The sequence below is a fragment of the Sceloporus undulatus genome, chromosome 1 (genome assembly GCF_019175285.1).
Source record: "Sceloporus undulatus isolate JIND9_A2432 ecotype Alabama chromosome 1, SceUnd_v1.1, whole genome shotgun sequence".
NCBI lineage: Eukaryota > Metazoa > Chordata > Lepidosauria > Squamata > Phrynosomatidae > Sceloporus > Sceloporus undulatus.
In genome coordinates this window covers 175,410,296-175,427,320 of record NC_056522.1, presented here as the reverse complement: position 1 = coordinate 175,427,320, position 17,025 = coordinate 175,410,296, and the positions used below count along the sequence as shown (strand labels likewise).

General features: G+C 40.4%; 1 protein-coding gene across 1 annotated transcript; it reads left to right on the top strand.

Annotated features, from left to right (window-relative positions):
- Nucleotides 1-1,361: 1,361 nt before the first annotated feature.
- CCT4 (chaperonin containing TCP1 subunit 4) lies at nt 1,362-15,324 on the top strand. The gene is made up of 14 exons (XM_042444821.1): nt 1,362-1,626; nt 4,528-4,580; nt 6,592-6,681; nt 7,110-7,218; nt 8,345-8,487; nt 8,762-8,883; nt 8,967-9,099; nt 10,772-10,911; nt 11,745-11,841; nt 12,424-12,534; nt 13,482-13,612; nt 13,706-13,940; nt 14,781-14,894; nt 15,157-15,324. Exons 1-14 carry the CDS (start codon nt 1,494-1,496, stop codon nt 15,169-15,171), a joined length of 1,626 nt encoding a protein of 541 aa, XP_042300755.1. The 5' UTR covers nt 1,362-1,493; the 3' UTR covers nt 15,172-15,324.
- Nucleotides 15,325-17,025: the final 1,701 nt, after the last annotated feature.

Sequence of the window (17,025 nt, the reverse complement as noted above, 5' to 3'; positions counted from 1 at the left end):
TTCTCCTGAGGCTGAGAGGGTGTGACTTGCCCAAAGTCACCCAGCAGGTTTCCATGGCTGAGCTTGGAATCAAACCTTGGTCTCCAGAGTGACAGTCCAACACTCAAACCACTACAACGCACTGGCTCTCTGAATTTACATTTATATGAGCTTTTATTTAGTAATGTCTTACATTTTTCTTGAATGCCCTACATTTTGCTGTGCCTTGTCCTCCTTTGCAGTGAGGACATCTGGTCACCTTGACGTGGTACAACAGCGAACGTATAAAAGTACCATTCAACAACAAACCAACAGAGATTAATATATAAATCACTCCCTCTTAACCAAGGGTCACACAGTGTATATATACCCCACTCACTTCCATGCCACCATTCTCTGAAGATGCCAGCCACAGATGCTGGCGAAATGTCAGGAATAAACTCTTCCAGAACATGGCCACATAGCCTGAAAAACCCACCCCAAACCCCTATGAAAACACATTATTCCTTTTCCTCCAAAGTGAATTCAGTTTGACTCACAGGACAAAATATAATTTACCAAGAATATCAATCAATAACAATTTGAGTGTTATTTTTTTAAAATATATTTATTGGTTTATAGCCTGCCTTTCTCCCTAAATGGGAATCAAGATGGCTGTTTTAAAATTGAAGAATAAAAGCATCAGCTACAGTGATGTCAAGATTAAACAATAACATCAAGAGGAGTCCATCAAGGCAGGTCTGGAATAGCAAAGGCTTTCTTGCTCTGGGTGACACCAAATCCCCTCTGGAGAGAGGGAAGCCGTAGGGTAAACTGTGGATGACCGAACATCACATTTTTAATGGAGGCTGCATCCGCACTGCAGAAACAATCCAGTTTGAGACTGCTTTAACTGCCATGGCTCCATGCTATGGAATTTGTAGTTTATTGTGTGACACCAGAGCTCTCTGACAGAGAAGCTAAATGTCTCACAAAACTACAGTTCCCAGAATTCTTTAGCATTGAGCCAGGGCAGTTAAAATGGTCTCAAACTGGATTGCTTCTGCAGGGTGTTTCTAACTGACGAGATGTTTACTGTTTAAGTTAGATGCAGAGGAGGAAGGAGGCTGCGTCTGCATTGCAGACATAATCCAAGTTGACACCCAGTTTAAATGCCATGGCTCCATGCTATGGAATCCTGGGATTTGTAGTTCATTGTGGCACCAGAGCTCTCTGACAGACAGAGAAGGCTGTCTCTCAAAACTACAATTCCCAAAATTCCTTATCATTGAGCCATGGCAGGCAGCTATTGGAGGAACCAGGCTGCAAGGCCTGGTTGGAGCAGAGCCGGCGTTTGAGATAGACAGACCCTCCCCGTCGAGTGACGTCACGCCTGCGCGACCGTTAGCGCCTGGCGAAGGAAGGCCCCCACCTCTCCCCGTCTCTGCTGGTCGCTTTCTGGAAGCTTCTCGGCGGTTGTGGTGTGCGCGGAAGGCAATCCGTGTCCATCGGGGCCCAGGAGAGCGCGGGCAGCGATGCCAGAGAACCTGAGCGCCAGGGCGGCCCCGGCCAACGCGGGGAACCGGGGATCCGCAGGGAACCGCGGCTCCTACCAGGACAGGGACAAGCCTACCCAGATCCGCTTCAGCAACATCTCCGCCGGCAAAGGTAGGCCTTGGGCTTTGTCTCTTCTTCGGCCGCAAGGGCAGGCCCAGGCTGGCCTTCCCAATGATTCCCTATGGGCAAGTCTTCCCCAATGATTCTTTATGGGCAAGCCTTCTCCAATGATTCCCTATGGGCAAGTCTTCCCCAATGACTCCTTATGGGCAAGTCTTCTCCAATGATTCCCTATGGGCAATTATTCCCCAATGATTCTCTATGGGCAAATAGTCCCCATTGATTCTTTATGGGCAAGTAGTCCCTAATGACTCCTTATGGGCAAGTCTTCTCCAATGATTCTCTATGGGCAGTTATTCCCCAATGATTCTTTATGGGCAAGTAGTCCCTAATGGTTTCCTATGGGCAAGTGTTCTATGATTCCCTATGGGCAAGTCTTCTGAAATGATTCTCTATAGGGCATCCTGGGAATTGTAGTCTGGTCCGACAGAGAGAGCTCTGGGGCCTCACCAAACTGCACACGCCCCAGGATTCCACTCCTCCACCCAATGCATCTGAGGAAGTAGACTTTAGTCTACGAAAGCTCATACTGCCAACTTTTTCTTTCACTTAGTCTTAAAGGTGCTATTAAGATCTCTTTACATACTGATCCTGCAAGCTATTATTACCTTTGAATAATAATAATAATAATAATAATAATAATAATAATAATAATAATATGCATCTGAGGAAGTAGACTGAAGCCTAGGAAAGCTCCTTCTGCCAACTTCTTTCTTTCAGGTAGTCTCAAAGGGTGATACAAGATCTCTACATATTGATCCTGCAGACTATTATTACCTTTGAATAATATTTATTATTATTATTATTATTATTTGCATCTAAGGAAGTGGACTTTAGTCTACGAAAGCTCATGCTGCCAAGATCTTTCTTTCAGTGAGTCTCAAAGAGGCTACAAGATCTCTCTCTGTATTATTATTATTATCATTATATCCAACTGCATCTGAGGAAGTAGATTTTACTCTGTGAAAGCTCCTGTTGCCAACTTCTTTCTTTCATTTAGTCTCAAAAGGTGCTACAAGATCTCTACATACTGATCCTGCGGACTAACATGGCTATATCTTTTTGAATTCAGGAGGGACATACTAAAACAAAAAAAACATTGGGGAATACTTGTCCATAGGGAAAGCATACTTTTGCTCACTGAGAATCATTGCGAAATATTTGCTCATAGGGAAACATTGGAGAATACTTGCCCACAGGGAAAGGTTGGGCATGTATTCTCCTATGATTATCTATGGGCAAATATGGTTTCCCTATGGGCAAGTATTTTCCAATGATTCTCTATGGGCAAATATGGTTTCCCTGTGGGCAAGTACAGTCATTTATTTTAGTGCGTCCTAATTCAGGATGCTGTAGGGCAGAGTCATTTGTTTATTCATTTCATTGTTACGCCACCTTTCTTCCAGAAGGGGACCCAAAGCGGCTCACAAACAGAAGTCATGGCCATTAAAGTGGTCCCAAACAGCTTTAATTCTGCCTGGTGTTTACACCTTAGGTTGCATTCATAGTGCCTTTGTAGCTGTTAGTGCAATTGTGGTTATTCAGTACTTGCACAGGGCAGTTACCCCTGTTTCACATCACCTTCATTGTCATGGCTCCATCCTGAGAAACCCTGAGATTTGTGGTTTGGTGAGGTGCTCAGTAGATTATAATATACCCTGGGGAAAGAGTAGTTTAGGAGTAAATAAAATCACATACCATAGATTCAGGATACTTTAGAGATTGTATTCTGGGACACTGCCCCACTAGAATAGAAACCTTAGAGGTTTTTTTTTATATGCAGCCCATGACAGTCAAAGCGTTGTAGGGGACTAATTGAACTGTGTAATGTAGTCCTGTGTGTGTTTACACAAGAGTAAGACACACAGATTTCATTATTCCCTTTTTAGCTGCCTTGCTTGTGTGAGGTAGCAGTCTTGGAAACGGTCCCTTGTTTGAGAAATGGCGCAGTGGCTATTTATAAAGCATATAGATAATGCAATGAAATGTTTTAATTCTATGAATCAAAATTTGATGTTTGGATATTTAGGGGTGGGCAGGTTTTGAGATACAGGAGCAAGAAGAGCTTGAGCATCTTGTTTCCTGCAATGGCCAAAAGATTGCTGGTGGAAGCAAAACATGAGTGTAACAGCATCTTTATCTTGCGTTTTGTAGCAAGTGGTACTAAACTGCCTCTGACACTTGGAGTTGACATATAGGCAAGCAGAGTTGATAGCCTCAATCTCAGTGGATTTTTCTAATCCCTGTAATCTCAGATAAGGGATACTCAATCTGTACCTTACATTTATCCCTGTTAAAATTAATTTTATTTGTTTTGGCCCAGTTCTCCAGTCTCAAGCTGATTTCTATTCCTGTTCTCTGGTGCATTAGCTGCTCCTCTTACTGGTAAACATGCTTTCTATTCCATCATCTCAGTCATTCATAAGGATGTTAAACAGGTACCCATCCAGACTTCACAGGATGATCCAGTAAGAAAAACATCTACTTACTTTCTCTAAACTGAGCATAATTTCATCATGTCCTGATATACTTGCCTTTTAGAAGAAATAAAATGCCCTAAGCATTGTTACTTTGCTTTGTAGGGCAATTGCTTCAATCCACTCATTGCCTTGTTGTTCCTTTCTAATACGTTTTCTAGTACAATACTCCTTTTAAAAGATGTGGCAATCAGTACTGTGCATATTATTCCCAGTGTGGTTTGAAATAAGCATCACCTGTCACCATAGTTTTGTCCTGCTAAATAAGAAATTAATTTTCTCTTATTATTGTGAGCCAGAGTGGTTAGGTGTGGTACTTTATGTACATTTTCTTTTTTACTCCCACAAGAAAATTAGCAAGACTACGGTAGCAAGGAAACATTGATTTGTAATTGTACTGTCACCTTCGTTTTAGCGGTTGCAGATGCTGTTAGGACGAGCCTTGGACCAAAAGGAATGGATAAAATGGTAAGTCTTGAGGTTTATGTATTTGACATAATAACAGAACTTTAGTGCGTTTTTATCCATACTAGCTATTTCCCATGCCTTCAGTCATGATGTCCATTGCTGTGGATTTGCTGGATGTTGGTTGAATATTTTGAGTGTTGAGTGTTTACTGATAGAACATTATTATGAAGCAGATTCCATACCTTACCAAGAATGATTGATTATATTGGTTAGCAGAAAATGAACATGGGTGAACAAACACAAAGGCATGTGTCCGGCTTGGTAATTTTGTGGCTCCAGATCACTTTTGCCTCCCCCCCCCAAGACCATAAATGCGCCCAGAATTTGCCCCAAAATCTGACCCAGGATGCACCTTGAAGGGTCTTTGGTACCCATTTCCCCCAAAGTCAGGTCACTTCCTGTAATTAAAAATGCACCTAGAGATCTGGAAGATGGGAGAGTGTGGCTTCCAGATCCTCAGTACCTACCCAGTCCTTGTGGCAACCTTTCAGACACCTTTTGGTAGGCTTTGGAAAGTGGAGGAGTGAAAAGGAGTGGGACATATATTTAGGTGGAAGAAAGACAGAAGAAGCACTATGAAAAGAGCTGCCTTATAGTAGTTGTGTGTGTTGCAAGAACACTAGTTTTTTGCCCCATTGAACACACTGACTTGCATCTTTAAATGTCTGGGAGTGACTTTATAGGTCATGACCAGCCCTTTGAATGGTTCTGGGGATGACAGTAAAGCTGCAGCATTTTTTATTGTATGTATATGTATTTGTGTGTGTGCACACGCGCATGCACACACAGCTTCAAATCACCTGTCAATTTATGGAGACTCCAATTTCCTCAGAGGTGGTTTTGTCAGTTCCTTCCAGTGAAATACAGGCCACAGCAGCCGGTATTCATTTATGGTCCCCCATCCAAATATTAACCAGGGCTTAGCCTGCTTACTTCCAAGATCAGATATGATCTGGTGCCTTTAGGGTATTTAGGCCTGCCTTTATTTATCTGCCTGTCTATCTATAAAAAAACATTATGGTTGTTTTGCACATTTCAAAACTATTCCTGCACAGAACTTGATTTTATAGTTCAACCATGATGTGTGGCATGCAACTTCAGAACTGAATCCAGGCTGCATCCACACGGCAAACTTCATTTTTTGTGGATTTGCGAATTTCCATTTTTGTGGGGAGAGGGTCTGGAAAAAGCCCCCCGCAAAAATGGAGAGATGACTATATGAACATAGGGGACAAAACAGTCCTATAGGAGATCACATACCAATGGCCAGTGTATCAAACAGGAGTCCTCCAGCACTACATTCTGAACTAACTCCTCCAAGCAGGATTAAAGTCAACATAAAGTAATGGTTCCATGTCTAATACCAGATAGGTGGCTTAGATGTTAGTGTGGTTGATAGTTCCATGGTCACTAACATGTCCAGCAAAACCAATAGGGAGGCATTGTCTGTATCCAACATGTAGATTGTCCAACAAAATGACCAAAGCTATCTCTGTTCCATAATGAGGCTTGAAGTCAAATAGAAATGAATCTGGATAATCCATCTTGCCTAAGAACCCTTGAATGTTAGATATCACATATTCTATGTGTTCAAATATGTGATATTGCAGACTGGGTAAAAATGATTCAATAAAATGGGTTTTAGTGAGGGCCATTTCAGCAGAGGATTTGTTATTACTACTTTTTGGCATGTTGGACACCTGGTCATTTGCAAATAAAGGTGTTCACTACTCCTGTTATCGGCTTGGCCAGTCAGTCAGGGGTCTAGGATATCGGTGGCCATTGCCATATTTTATGGGGATGTCTGTGTTGACAGCATGAGGGGAAGGTTGAAAAAGCACAGGGGCAGCTAGAGAAAGTTAAAAATTAAATACTGTCTTAATATAATGAGCCAGCTCTTACCGGAAAAGTCTCTAAAATGCAGTATAAATCAACAGTTGGTTATATTTGATTTGTAGATTATTCTCTCCTTTCAGTTAGTATCCATAAAATTTTGGTTATGCTTTTCCAGATCCAAGATGGCAAAGGAGATGTGACAATCACAAATGATGGTGCAACTATTCTGAAGCAGATACAGGTTCTTCACCCTGCAGCCAAAATGGTAAGTAGAGTCGGCCCTCCATATCTTTCAGTTCTCCATGGCTTGAAAATATTTTTTAAAATAGCCAAAAAGTAAACCTTGATTTTGCCATTTAATATAAGGGACACCATTTTGCCTTCGTATATTATGGGACTTGAGCATCCATAGATTTTGGTATCCACAGGGGTTCCTGGAACCAAACCCCAGCAGATAACAAGGCACCACTGTAATACTGTACTTATTTTCAGAGTTCATATCAGATCCAGAAGTGAAGACAAATCAAGTAGAATTTATGCTTTTGCGGTTTTTTTAGCCATCCCTTCTTAGGAAATAACAGAGTGAGACCTCAAATTTTGTGCTTTTGCAAGTGATCAATGTATTAGTTTTGCATGGATGTGATATTATCAGAGCAGCTTGGAATTTTGCATAAATTTTTTGGTTGTATACAGCTGGTGGAGTTATCCAAAGCACAAGATATTGAAGCTGGAGATGGCACTACTTCTGTTGTGGTCATTGCAGGTGCTCTTTTGGATGCTTGTTCCAGGCTTCTTCAGAAGGGTATGTTTATATATAATATCATATGTAAATAAGCTGGATTGTACAAGTGAAATTTCCCTTTGACCCTTACTTTAAAATGAAAAACATAATTGTTAAATAATAGCTATTGTGTTAATAACCTGTGGTGGGGGTTGTTGTTGTGTGCCTTCAAGTTGTTTCCAACCTAACGGCTACCCTAAAGCATACCCATATCACAGAGTTATCTTGGCAATATTTGTTCAGGGAAGTTTTGCCATTGCCTTCCCCTGAGAACATGTGACTTGCCCAAAGTCACCCAGTGGTTTTCGTGGCCAAGCTGGGAATCAAGCCCTAGTCTTCAGAGTTCTAGTCCAACACTCAAACCACTACGCCATTAGGATGCATGCTTAGATCCTCTAACAATCATTTAATTCTGCGATATCACCTTCTCTGATAGATTTGAAGTGTGGCTTGAAGTACAGTGTTTTACCAAAAGTAATGTTGTATACACACATGCACCTAAGCGAAACATTTCTAGTCAAGGCAAATCAAATTAACATATCCTTTTTCTAAAGAAATGCAGCACTTCTTGGTGGAAGGACTGAACTTTTATTAGTTTGAACTCGAAGGCTTTCATGGCCGGCATTCTTAGTTTTTATTCTTGACGTTGGTGGCGAAACATCAGGAATAAACTCTTATAGAACATGGCCACATAGCCCAAAAAAACCCACAAAAAACTATTTTGCTAGTTTATTGTAAAACAATGTGTAATAAATGGATGTGAGGGGAACAAGCAGAGGAGAAATGTATTAATGTACAGCATATCAAAATATACATTAGTTCAACTGAAAAACAATTTTGCAGACTAGAGTGCGCCCATGATTTACACAAGTATGCCATACATGGCTTTCAGCATATGCTGAAAGCCGCACCAGAAGAGCCCTTCATGCGCCTCAGAAAAATTTAATGGGGCACACGCCTGTGGTGCACATTGGATGATGTGTGCCGCCGACGCGAGCCCCATTACTACCAAAAGGGCTCCAGCATACGCTGGTTTCCTCTTATGCGGAGGGATCCAGAATAGATCTCTACATAGGGAGTGCCCACTGTACTTGATATTTTTGAAAATATAACTATTGTTTGTATTGTTATCTTCAACTGTAACTAGGAATTCATCCCACCATCATTTCTGAGTCATTCCAGAAGGCACTGGAGAAAGGTGTTGAAGTCTTGACCAGTATGGGACAGCCTGTTGAGCTGAGTGATAGAGAAACCCTACTTAACAGTGCAACTACAGCACTGAATTCAAAAGTAGGTATAGAAAAGAAAGTTCTTGGAAAATGTGTCATTATATCCTATTTAGTGCATGCTCTAATTACAAATTATATGGGTTAACATGGAAAGTTAATTATAATTTATCTTTGTTGATCAACAATCTCTCTTGGAGGTTCAATGTGGAAATGAGAAGCTGCAGTAAGAAAACTGAAGATGCCAGTTGCTTAGGGCTTTGAAGTTGTTGATTTTGAGAGGTACTGCAAACTAACGAAAGCTAACTTTAATGTGGCTCTTTACTTAATCCTTGCAGGTTGTATCACAGTATTCTAGTCTGCTTTCTCCAATGAGTGTAGATGCTGTAATGAAAGTGATAGATCCAACTACAGCCACTGGTGTGGATCTTAGAGACATTAAAATTGTCAAAAAGCTTGGGTAAGTAGTAATATTCCAAAATCCAAATTTTGGAATGAAATTGATTATTTTGTTTTTGTGCTTATTCAAGTATTTGTTTCTAGGGGAACAATTGATGACTGTGAATTGATTGAAGGGCTGGTCCTTACTCAGAAAATATTGAATACTGGTATTACCAGAGTGGAAAAAGCTAAGATTGGTCTCATTCAATTTTGCTTGTCAGCGCCAAAAACAGACGTAAGTTAGTTTTGTCAATATGTCCTTCTTTCCTTCCATTTATATCCAGCTTATCTCCTGCCAAGGGGGATATAATTGATAATAATCAAATTAAAAATCAATGCAGCAGGTGTATATTACATTACATTACATCATTTGTCTAATAGTGTGTCAAAGGCTTAAAACAACAATTAACTTACTTTCTCTTTTTTGAGATCTGTTGTTGCTTATGTTTCTCAATTTTTGATGATTTTTTAAATATTTTATATTTTGAATTCATTGCATCTAGTGTTTGAGTAGATAGACATAGGGTGATGTGAACATAAGATTTCTTGTGATCCATTATTTGCTGAATTTGTACAGCAAGTATGCCAATTTGAGAGAAGGAACCCTGTTATGTAACAACAGTATATCTGCTGTATAGTACAGTAGATATACTGAAGAGACCCTGTTATACTGATATACTGTATACGTTGTCTAGTATTCTTTCCGAGAATCCCAACAGTCAGTAGGAATTGGTGGTCTGTCAATGGATTGCTTACACATCTTGTATTTGTCAAGGCCTTAGCATAGAAAAATCTACCATTAGTAACATATTCTTATACTAACAATATATTGCACAAACAAAAACCTTGCAATCATACCCTGCTATAAAGGAGGGATATAAATGATATAATTTATCTTACCGCTTAGTTTGTGATTAATTACTACACTGATACATTTAGATAGATTTTCCTGGGCATTATTTTTTTTTTACAGAAAAATTGGCATGAAAGGCATAATAATATGGAAAGAATATGCTCAGTAGGAGATTCTGGAGGCAGCTGCTATTTACCTTTCCTGCTGTGAGCAGGGACACACTGCTATAGTAGGATTGGCTAAAGCAGAATCCCATTCTTTTCCATTTGGAACGTTATTGCCTTTATTGTATTGCAGGGGTAGGGAACCTTTTTGGGCCGGGGGCTGGGTTGCTGTCCCTCAGGCGACTGGGGGGCCGAAGCTGGGGGTGGAGCTTCTACCCTCCGGGGGCGGGGCTGCATGCCGGGGGTGGGGCCGCATGCCAGGGGTGGAGCTTCCACCTTCCGGGGTGGAGCTTTCACCCTCCGGGGGCCAGGCTTCCCCATCTTTGCAGGCCCCTGATGGGGCCCCAGGCCCTGTCAGAGGCCGGCAAAAAAGCCTCTTGGAGGACCCCAGCGATGGCACCGGGCTCCTGGAGGCCCGATGCTGTTGCCGGGGCCCTTGAACAGGGCTCCGACGGCTTCAGTGGGCCTTCCAGAGGCCCGATGCGGCCGTTGGAGCCCTATTCGAGGGCTCCGGCGGCCGCATCGGGCCTCCTGGAGGCCGAAGTCTCGCGCGACCTTCTTTGAGGTCGCGCAAGACTTCGCCTCTGGGCGCCGCCATTTTTTTGCCCGGCGGCGGCGGCGGCGGCAACCGCCCCCAGGGGCCGCAGGTTGCCAACCCCTGTTGTATTGTTTACTGCAGAAACCTTGCAAACTATCACTGTAAATCTGTCTTTCTCTCAACTTCTGCCATCCTTCCAGTGCTGATGCTGCTTGAAGTTTCTAACTAAACAAAAGTCAAGGAGAAAAAGTTGTGCTGGCAGGGATAAAAAGACTTTATAAAAGGAGCTTTTTTGTCAGAGGTTTTGTTAATTGAGGTATGCCTATACTTAAAAGTTCTTTACTTCTGTTAGATGGATAACCAGATTGTCGTTTCTGACTATACTCAAATGGACAGAGTCCTGCGAGAAGAAAGAGCCTACATTCTGAATTTGGTTAAGCAAATCAAGAAGACAGGATGCAATGTGCTGCTCATTCAGAAATCTATTCTACGGTATGCTTATTCCACTTTTATACTAATCTCATTACCACATGATGGATAGTATTCAGGATTAAAATTTTGTGTGACATTGTTAAGTTGGCCAGTAAGACCTGAAACTTCCTTTGAAGTTCATTTTATTAAACTCTTCTTAAAATGTTTCTAAATGCAGCATTCTTTATAAAAGAAACTTAATTCTTAGAACTTTAAGAAATGCAGTTTTTATAGATGGGAAGAGTAGGCTTGTGATGGTCCAGGGAGACATAGAGCCAGTGTGTAACTCTGATGTCAAAAGGCTATGTTTACCCTACCTATGTACTTCCAGCATTCCCATTTTTATATTGGCTTGTGGTGCTGGTAAAAAGAAAGTCTTTTCCTCTCTTTTCTCTTGCCTACTGCTATAGCTTTTTGGATTACTCCAAAGTTAGACTATGGGCCTGAACAGACAGGACAGAATAAAGCTGCTTCAGGTCACTGGAGGTATGCTCCTAAGAGGCTGGAAGCTGCACTAAAGCCACTTTCCAGTCCTGAGGACTAGAGCGTAGCTTTGATGCAGCTTTTGGCCTCTTAAGATGCAAGTGTCATTTAAACAGCATACATTCAAAGTGACCCGAAACAGCTTTATTTTGGCCTGTCTTTTTCGGACCCTATATTTATGGAAATGAAGAGATGCCTCCCACAAATTCACCCCTGGAATAGCAAACCCATTAAAGCAGAGAGAAGGTTTGGGAGTTCAAGAAGGTTTGATAGTGATGATGTATCTAATGATATCCTATTGGGTGGAGATTAAAAAGCTATGTTCTGAGCTGAGGTTAAATTTGGGAGCTCATTCACTGTATTTATTTCAGGGATGCTCTAAGTGATCTAGCTCTACATTTCTTGAACAAAATGAAGATCATGGTGATTAAAGATATTGAAAGAGAGGACATTGAGTTTATATGCAAGGTAAGATGAAGTTAGGACAGCTGGCTTTGCTTTGTTTATCTCCATAATTTATCCATCTTGCTAAAATGTCATTGAAATAAGTGACAGCATTCCATGGCTGTATTTTGAAATTTGGGAGGCAGTTAGTAATAGAACGGGTAAGAAAAAAGTATGTATGTAAAAGAGCTAACTGTTGCCATTTTTTCCTGTAGAAATAGTAACCTTGTACATAAAGATAGTTTTAAGGGGTGTCATATTGAGGATGGAGCAAGCTTGTTTTTTGCTGCTCCAGAGAATAGGACCCGGAACAGTGGATTCACACTACAGGAAAAGAGATCCCACCTCAACTTTAGGAGGAACTTCCTGACAGTAGGAGCTGTTCAACAGTGGAACACACTGCCTCAGAGTGTGGTGAATCTCCTTCTCTGGAGAATTGGGTGCTTTGATTTCTGCACGACTGGGTTTGGACTGGATGGCCCTTGTAGTCTCTTTTGACTCTTTGATTCTATGATTCTACTTTTAAGTGTATGTATGATTCTAACCTTGGTTTGTGTAACATAGAACATACTGAATACCTGTGTCCCTTTTTATGTTTTTTTAAAGACTATTGGAACTAAGCCAGTTGCTCATATTGATCAGTTCACTGGAGATATGTTGGGAACTGCTGAATTGGCAGAAGAAGTAAATTTAAATGGATCTGGAAAACTAATAAAGGTAAGGAGACTTCATGTTTAGATGTATTTTCTGATGCCTTATGTAATAGATGTAAGGCATTAAAAAAAGACAAACATTATTTCACAGAATAGTATTTCACCACATGAAAATGAGTAAAGTGTCACTCAAGACTTAAGGGTGTAACAGTTATGATGAATCCAACCTCCCCTGGACCAAGCGGGTTTAAAGATAATTATTACTTGTTATATTATCTTGTCTATTCTTCCACTAACTATATCTCCCTATCTCATTTCGTGCTGAGAATGAAAATTCTTAGTGTACTGAGCCATCTAGATATATTGCCTTGTCTATTCCTCCACTAACTATATTCTGGCCACTACAAATGCTGCAGAGGAACTGCAAGCCCCGAGGTAATTTCTCCTTTTCTTGCAAAGCATCTATCAACACTCAACGTTCCATACTACAAAAATGAAGACCCCTGAAAAGTGATTACACCAGGACTTGGCAATACATTTGTTTTGCTTGGCACCAATGAGAAACCAGCTAAAGGCAGCTAAATGACACTCAATCTTTAAAAAATCCAAGTAATAATTATCTTAAAACCTGCTTGGTCCATGTCCAGATTGCCCTGATTATACTGCAGCAGAAGACGTTAAGGAAACCATGAGGCACCCCAAATTGTATTGGGCTTTAATAGAAAGACTATATCAATTAATTTAATAAACAGTAGCTCATAATACTGTGTGATATTTTTAGCTGTCACTCCTACGTGCTAAGATAGAGGTAAAATTTTACTTTATTCTGATACTATACTACCTGATGGAATTTGTAAAAATAACTACTTTATTTATTTATTCGTTCAGTTACCATTGCTGCTTTTTTATTTATTTATTTTGCTCTACAGTGCGACATTAAACTTTCTGTTCTATAATAACAACTGTGCTAGCAAAAATAGATGTTGCAGTAATAGTGTTTTTGTACTTCAGATTACAGGCTGTGCAAGCCCTGGAAAAACTGTAACAATTGTGGTACGTGGTTCCAACAAGCTAGTGATTGAAGAAGCTGAGCGTTCAATTCATGATGCTTTGTGTGTCATCCGCTGCTTGGTTAAGAAAAGGTAATAACTGCTTCAGTTTCTTGAACCAATACAATGATACTCCATCTAACAAATACCTTTTTAACATTTCAAATTGCAAATTTTTAATTTCAGAGCCCTTATTGCTGGGGGTGGAGCACCAGAAATTGAATTGGCATTACGCTTGAATGAATATTCTCGCATCTTAAGTGGCATGGAATCTTACTGTGTCCGCGCTTATGGAGAGGCCCTGGAAATTATTCCATCTACCCTGGCTGAAAATGCAGGCCTTAACCCTATTTCTACTGTAACAGAATTGAGAAACAGACATGCACAAGGAGAGAAGACTGCTGGCATTAATGTTAGAAAGGTAATATGCAGACTGGCAAGACAAAACTAATAATGCTATATATGTGCAGCATTTTCATATTGGAATTTACTATTATGTGGATTTTTTTCTAATATGCATAACTTAAATATGATTATCTGGACAGATAGTGAATTCCTAATATTTGCCTTGGGCTTCTGTAGCAAATATACAGGGATGGATTGCTTTCCTAAGAAGTGTATGCAAAGTGGGTCCTGGAAGGCATGATTTTTTTTTTTTTTTGGAAGACTGCTGTAAAGCATGATGTGCCCTTTGTGTTGCTAACACATAGAACGCAAGTGCTGTTAAATGTAACTTATTTCACACTACTAGTGTGTGTCCACCCTCTTTCTCCTTGCTTTGAATAAAGATTATGCCAGAGCTTTGTTAGTATCCATGTAATTGCTCTCAGTTGTTAGCCCCCTCTCCCAAATGTTCACCTTGTTTGGAAGCAGTTAGGTAACGTAAAGGGGATTTGCCTCAGGTACATGGATGTTCTGGCAGATGACATGTGGCAGCTCTTAAACTGCTTTTAAACTGGAACTGACAAAGATATGAGTTACATATAATCCTGATCCTTTTGTTTCCATTCCCCCTCCCTAAGTATGAAGTACTTAACAAAACTTAAAATTAATATGAAAAATGTTAACTGTTTTATTGGAGAATCAGTGTAGGATGGTCTATATGCTCAGAGGCTATGTACTTGGAAGGGCTTATATGTTTTTCATGGGATTTATATCTTATCTTCTACTACCTAGTAAAGACCTCTGAGAAATAAATATTAACAGTGCATTTTCTGTTAGCAATTTCTTATAAATTAAAGTTGCCATTCTTAAATTGTAGGGGGGAATTTCCAATATCCTGGAAGAGTTGGTGGTCCAGCCATTACTGGTATCTGTCAGTGCTCTGACCCTAGCTACAGAAACTGTCCGCAGTATCCTTAAGATTGATGATGTGGTAAGCCAAGCAAATTTTAAATACTGACAAATGTCTCAAATGTTTGCTTCGTTAATGTTCACAGATTTGCTAATACCCTATATCAAAATGACTATTCCAATGACAGTGATGAAGTACTGTATTGAGTTTGTAATGACAACCCATGAGGTTAAAAGAGGCATTGCCATTATTAGTGGAAGTGCTAGAAAACAAAATGATATTGAATTAGAGAGGTGATATAGTGGCAACGTGTAACACATAACAATCGCTCTTTCTTTTGCAGGTAAACACTCGATGAGAAGTCTAAAGGAAGAGACAGTACAGCTCATCAACATGTTATATGTTTAAAATGACACCTTCACAGAAACCCTGTGTTAAGGATATCTACTTAACTCCAAGTTACACTCATGTAGTTTTGACAATTTAAATTAATAAAACTTCAGAAAGAAAACGGCAGCTTTGTTTTTATTTTTTGTAACAAAATATTTGAATGCCCATTGGATTTGTTGGTGAAAACTACTTTACACTGGCTAGATCCTGTCTAAAAATCTTGCTACTTTAGCAGAACAGACAGACATGTTTGCTTCTTTTAAAATTAGTGGGACTTAAGTAATTTCTGTCATGTATCGGGACATAATTGTAACTTGTATTTGTCGGCTGTTACTGTCAGCAATTGGAACCATTAAACCTAGCATCTATCTCAGTGAAGGTGTATTTAATTTTGTGTTGGTATAAATCTGATGTTAGTTTCTAATGACATGATTGTCATATTAATAACAGTAGCCTTGCAGTATGTATGCACCATGTACATCCCATTTTGGTAACAGGCCTGTTACAGACTGCCAAAATAAAGCTGCTTTGGGTCTCTTTGGAGGTATGCTATTTAAATGATGCATGGGTCCTAAGAGTCCGGAGGTCGCGCCAAAGCCACACTCCATTCCTAAGCACTGGAGGGTAGCTTTGGTGCAGCTTCCGGATTCTTAGGATGCATGCATCATTTAAACAGCATACCTCCAAAGAGACCCAAAGCAGCTTTATTTTGGCAGTCTGTAACAGGCCTGAAGGCTGTGTTTGGAAACACATTTGTCTGTGTTTGTACGTGTTGCTAGGGTCACCTCTTGGAACTCTTAAATTTAGTATGAGTGCAGAGAGTGCCCTGAGGATTGCTCATCTCAGTACAGTACAGCCCTTTCTCCTTTATTCTGAGACACAGCATGATCATTTTACAAAAAGATACGTGGAAGTTCCTAAACATAAACATCTCCATTGCTTGTTTTTTCACATTAGCATAGTTTGACTTGCTGTGAGGTGGAATGAGGAAAGCCTCTTGATGTTTCCCCTAAAACAGTGGTCCCCAAACTGTGTCCTCTAAGGAATGTTGGACTCCAGCTCCCAGAAGCCTCAGCCACGTTGGCCAATAGTCTGAGATTCTGGGAGCTGAAGTCCAAAATCTCTTAAAGCACAGTGGGGACCTCTGCCCTAAATCTTCCTCTTTAAAGAAATCATTTCAAGAAATCATTTGCTAGCACAGGTTTTTGTCTGAAAATCATGCTTAAGCCCTAAAGTTTGCTAGTACCCCCATGAGTCCCAAACCCTTCCACCTGCATACAGCCAGGAAAAAAAGGTGTTCTGGAGCAATTTGACCCAAACCGTATGCCATTAGCAACACTTGCTGTAAGGCCTCAGTCATTATGTAAGGATCCTGAAGAAAAGGGGAGCTGCTAAGTGATAATGTTCTTTCATTACTCTACATAATACCCTAAATAATCAGCTACTATAATTATGTGGGACAAATGTAAGGTACTACACTTAGTAAAAATAAAATGCAGAGATAGATCAGGTGACACATGACTATGCAACAGTACATGTGAAAGGGATCAAGGAGTCTTAGTTGACCACTAGTTGAACATCAGACAGTAGTATCTAGACCAAGGGAAGTAAACCTCACCTGGAATAAATGCTGTGTGCAGTTTTGGACACAACAATTGCAGAATGATATTGAAAAACTGGAATATGTCCACAGGAGGGAGACCAAAATGGTGAAAGGCCTGGAAACTATGTCCTATGAGGAACAGTTAGGGCATTGGGATATGTTTAGCCTGGGGAAGAGAAGGTTAAACGGTGACCTGATAGACATGTTTAAATATTCGAG